The following is a 3,826-nucleotide window of genomic DNA, read 5'->3' on the forward strand; positions in this document are numbered from 1 at the left end:
AACGTGGGTATCGTTTGGGGCACAAAACTAGTATGTTATATAATAAATTAAAAATTGGTCAAACTTATTAAAATCATAATAATATTGAAACTGACAAAAGAAAGTGAAAATAACTGACAACAGAAAGTGAAAAAATCTTTTTCTTGTTTCCTATTTTTGATTTTTTATTTTAAAAAAACTGAAAAATAAAAACAAAAACAATACCAAACAACGGTATCGATTTAAACTCCCCATTTTCAACAAATAATGAAACAAATTCCTTTTACTATTTGTATCCTTTTCTTTTCTTTAATATGGAGTATTGGAGTATGAACCAAACAGCTTTGAACCTATTTCATTCCCAGATTGATTTAGGGGACCGCTCACATCGTGGCGATCAAGAAGCAGAAAAAAGCAAATAAAAGAATAATAAACATAAACACACAAAACGATCCGTTCCGTTACAGGGACATGACGAGCAACAAAAGAGTGAATCCGTCCTTTTCAATTTTCAAGTGAGAAAGAGAGTAATCAGAGAGTATGCTTAAATCGACTACGCGTACTCCCGTAAAAGAATTAAAACACACCCTTAACCAAAAGCAAACCGATACAGACAAATTGCGAGGCTGACGGAAATAAAGTCTGTCTATTTGTTTATCTCACCCTCCAAAAAAAAAAAAAAAAAAAAAGCCTTCAAATTCCTTCTTCCCAGGTGCGAGTAGCCAAATAAATAAACATATTTAAATTACATCGTCTTCCCGTTGCATTATTATTATTATTTTTTTTTAATCTTTTCTCCTTCTCATTCTCATTCTCACTGTCCGTTGGAACACTCCACCCAAATATCACCACCTCCTACTTTTTCTACCATCTCTTTTTCTCTGATTTCTTTGATTTTCTCTGAAAAATGCAATAGTGGAATCACAAAGGGGAGAGAGAAGGGGAATTTAATTCGGGCATGAATCCCGTAACGGCTGAGCAATTACCGCCGCCGCCACAACCACCGCAGCCCCACCTGAAGTCCACCAGTTGCGACCGTCATCCCGATGAGCAGTTCACTGGGTTCTGCCCCTCTTGTCTTTGCGAGCGTTTAGCGGTGTTAGACAAATCATCCGCAGCAACCGCCTCTACTGGCCGTAAATCCGCCTCTTCTGCACTCAAATCACTGTTTAAACCTAGCAACGATACTGGGTCCGCATTACGTGGTAGGCCGAGTTCGAGTTCTTTTTTACCGGAGCTGCGACGGACTAAGTCGTTTTCCGGAGGAAAGAACGAGGGAGGGTTTCTCGGACTGTCCGGTTCTTTCGAGCCGCAGCGTAAGTCGTGCGACGTCCGAGGTAGGAGTACGCTTTTCTCTCTCTTTTCGCAGGATGATGGGAATGGGAATGGGAAGCGCGGTGCACAAGGGCAAGGGCATCATGCTGTAATAAATGAGCCTTCGACTTCATCGGCGGTGATTGAATTGAAGGCGGAGGTTGGAGATCACGTGGTAGCCGAGGAGGAAGGAGAAGGAGAAGAAGAAGAGGAATTCCATGAAAGCATTGATAATGGGGATGAAATCCAGGTTATAGAGGAGGAAATTGTTGAGTGTAATGATGATTATAATAATAATAATAATAATAATAATAATAATAATAAGAACAGTGTGGATAATAATTTAAGGGATTATTCATCGGGTGAGCAGGTGGTGGGTGGAAACTTTCTAGGGCAGACGGTGGAATTGAAGCCAATGAAAGACCATATCGATCTAGATTCACAAAATAAGAAGGTGGGTAGCAAGGATTTCAAGGAAATTGCGGGTAGTTTTTGGTCTGCGGCCTCGGTTTTTAGCAAGAAATTGAGGTCTTGGACAAGGAAGAACAATAATCAGAAGATTAAAAAGCATATGAGTGGGTCTCATACTGTACAAGTGAGTGGTAGAAAGGGCAATGCTGGGAGGAATTACAGAGATACTCAGTCTGAAATTGCTGATTATGGGTTTGGGAGGAGATCTTGTGATACTGATCCTAGGTTTTCTCTTGATGCTGGGAGGTTTTCTGTTGATGCCGCGACTGCTGGGAGATTTTCCGTTGATGCTGGAAGAGTTTCATTTGATGATCTCAGGTGTTCGTTTGATGAGCCTAGGGCTTCTTGGGATGGTTATTTGACTGGGAGGACTTTCCCGAGGATGATACCGCCTATGGTTTCAGTGGTGGAGGATGCACCAGTAACGGTGTTGAGGAAAGATACTCAGATTCCGGTAGAGGAACCGAGGAGGAGTTCTGTTTCGATTAATGGTGATGACCCTTTCCCTGGTGGAGCTTCTCAGACGAAGGATTATTACTCTGATTCGTCCTCACGGAGGAGGAAGAGTCTTGATAGGTCTAGTTCTATTAGGAAGACGGCGGCTGCTGTTGTTGCTGAAATGGATGAGATGAAGAATGACTGCACTAACAAGATCTCCCCTCCTTGTGCAGACTATTTAAATGGAACCAAAGTTGTTGCTGGTTTTGGTGGTGATAGGGATTTTAGGGGCTTAGATTTGTTGAATTCTAATTCTAATTCGCTTAGAGATGATTATTCTGAGAGCTTTGATATGGGATTTAGGGATAATACCTCTGTGATAGGTAGCACCTGCGACAGAAAGGGATCAAAGAAGTCTAGTCGATGGAGGGCGTGGAACATTTGGGGTTTGATTTATCGACGAGGCAATAACAAAGGTGAGGATGATGATAGATACAGTAGGTCAATACCAAATGGGGTGGAACGATCATACTCGGAGTCTTGGCATGGTGATCCAAGGGCTGGTTTTAGTAGAAATGTGTTTCGCAGTAATAGCAGTGTCAGTTGGAGGAACTCGTATAACGTAGGGGGTGCAGCATCAATTGGAGGCATTAAGAAGGGTGGTGGTATAATTGATTCCAACAAAAAGAAAAAGGATGAGTTTGTATTAGAAAGGAATCGGAGTGCAAGGTACTCTCCAAGTCATACTGATAACGGGATGTTACGCTTCTATTTGACACCAATGAGAGGCAGCAGAAGGGGCAGCTCAGGGAAACCAAAGCCAGCTTATTCACATTCCTTCGCAAGGAGTGTGTTGCGATTCTATTAAACCCGAATCTCTCCAGTTTCATCTGATGTTCCTTTTGATTAATGTCTAATATTTTGAATTTGTGTACAAGCGTTGGATCCAAACCTCTGTTTCCTTTGTGGTTGATATTATAAAAGGTACCCTTGCATTAAAGTTTCACATTCAGCAATCTCTGATCAATGAGTAAAACTTGTACATTGTTTTCTTTCCTTTAGTAATGTAGTTTAATTTCCCTGATTAATCATAGTAGCAGTTTTGTTAACTGAAAAGCTCCTTCCTGAATCATTAATCTCATAATAAGCATCCGTCAGAAGAAGCTTAATTCTGTTCACCTTATTTGATGAAATTTCTGCCCCTTCCATTAATTATGGTAGATTCTCTGATGTTCATGACAGATTGCACTGTCCTTTTGTGGCACTGTTATTATACACTCCTATATTATGTCATCAAAAGTTCTTCGATTCCTCAATTAATTACTCAAAACAATGTCTGCCTGAGTTATATTCTTCTATATATCAATCAATCAATCAATCAATCAATCAATCAAAGCCTTAATCCCAAAAGTGGGGTCGGCTAACATGAACCAAATTTGATTATTCCGTGTAGTCATCAACATAAATCTTTCTCCTCCATCCCTTACGATCCAAAACTTCATCCTCACGTAAATCCATGCACTTCATATCCTTCCTCACTTCTTCCAACCAAGTCATCTTTGGTCTCCCTCTTCCTCGTTTAATCCCTCCATGGTCCCACTCTTCCACTCTTCGCACCGGTGCA

At 40.8% G+C, this 3,826-nt stretch overlaps 1 protein-coding gene across 1 annotated transcript; it reads left to right on the top strand.

The window, feature by feature from the left end:
* The first annotated feature begins 415 nt into the window (after positions 1-415).
* On the top strand, positions 416-3,308 carry LOC145568732 (protein OCTOPUS-like). The gene has a single exon (XM_081628146.1). It carries the CDS (start codon positions 938-940, stop codon positions 3,068-3,070), a length of 2,133 nt encoding a protein of 710 aa, XP_081484272.1. The 5' UTR covers positions 416-937; the 3' UTR covers positions 3,071-3,308.
* The last annotated feature ends 518 nt before the right edge of the window (positions 3,309-3,826 follow it).

Source organism: Chenopodium album, chromosome 11, assembly GCF_948465745.1.
Source record: "Chenopodium album chromosome 11, dcCheAlbu1.1, whole genome shotgun sequence".
Taxonomy (NCBI): domain Eukaryota; kingdom Viridiplantae; phylum Streptophyta; class Magnoliopsida; order Caryophyllales; family Amaranthaceae; genus Chenopodium; species Chenopodium album.

Coding starts and splice junctions, on each gene's coding strand:
- LOC145568732 (XM_081628146.1), top strand. CDS start 938: ATGAATCCCGTAACGGCTGAGCAATTACCGCCGCCGCCACAACCACCG.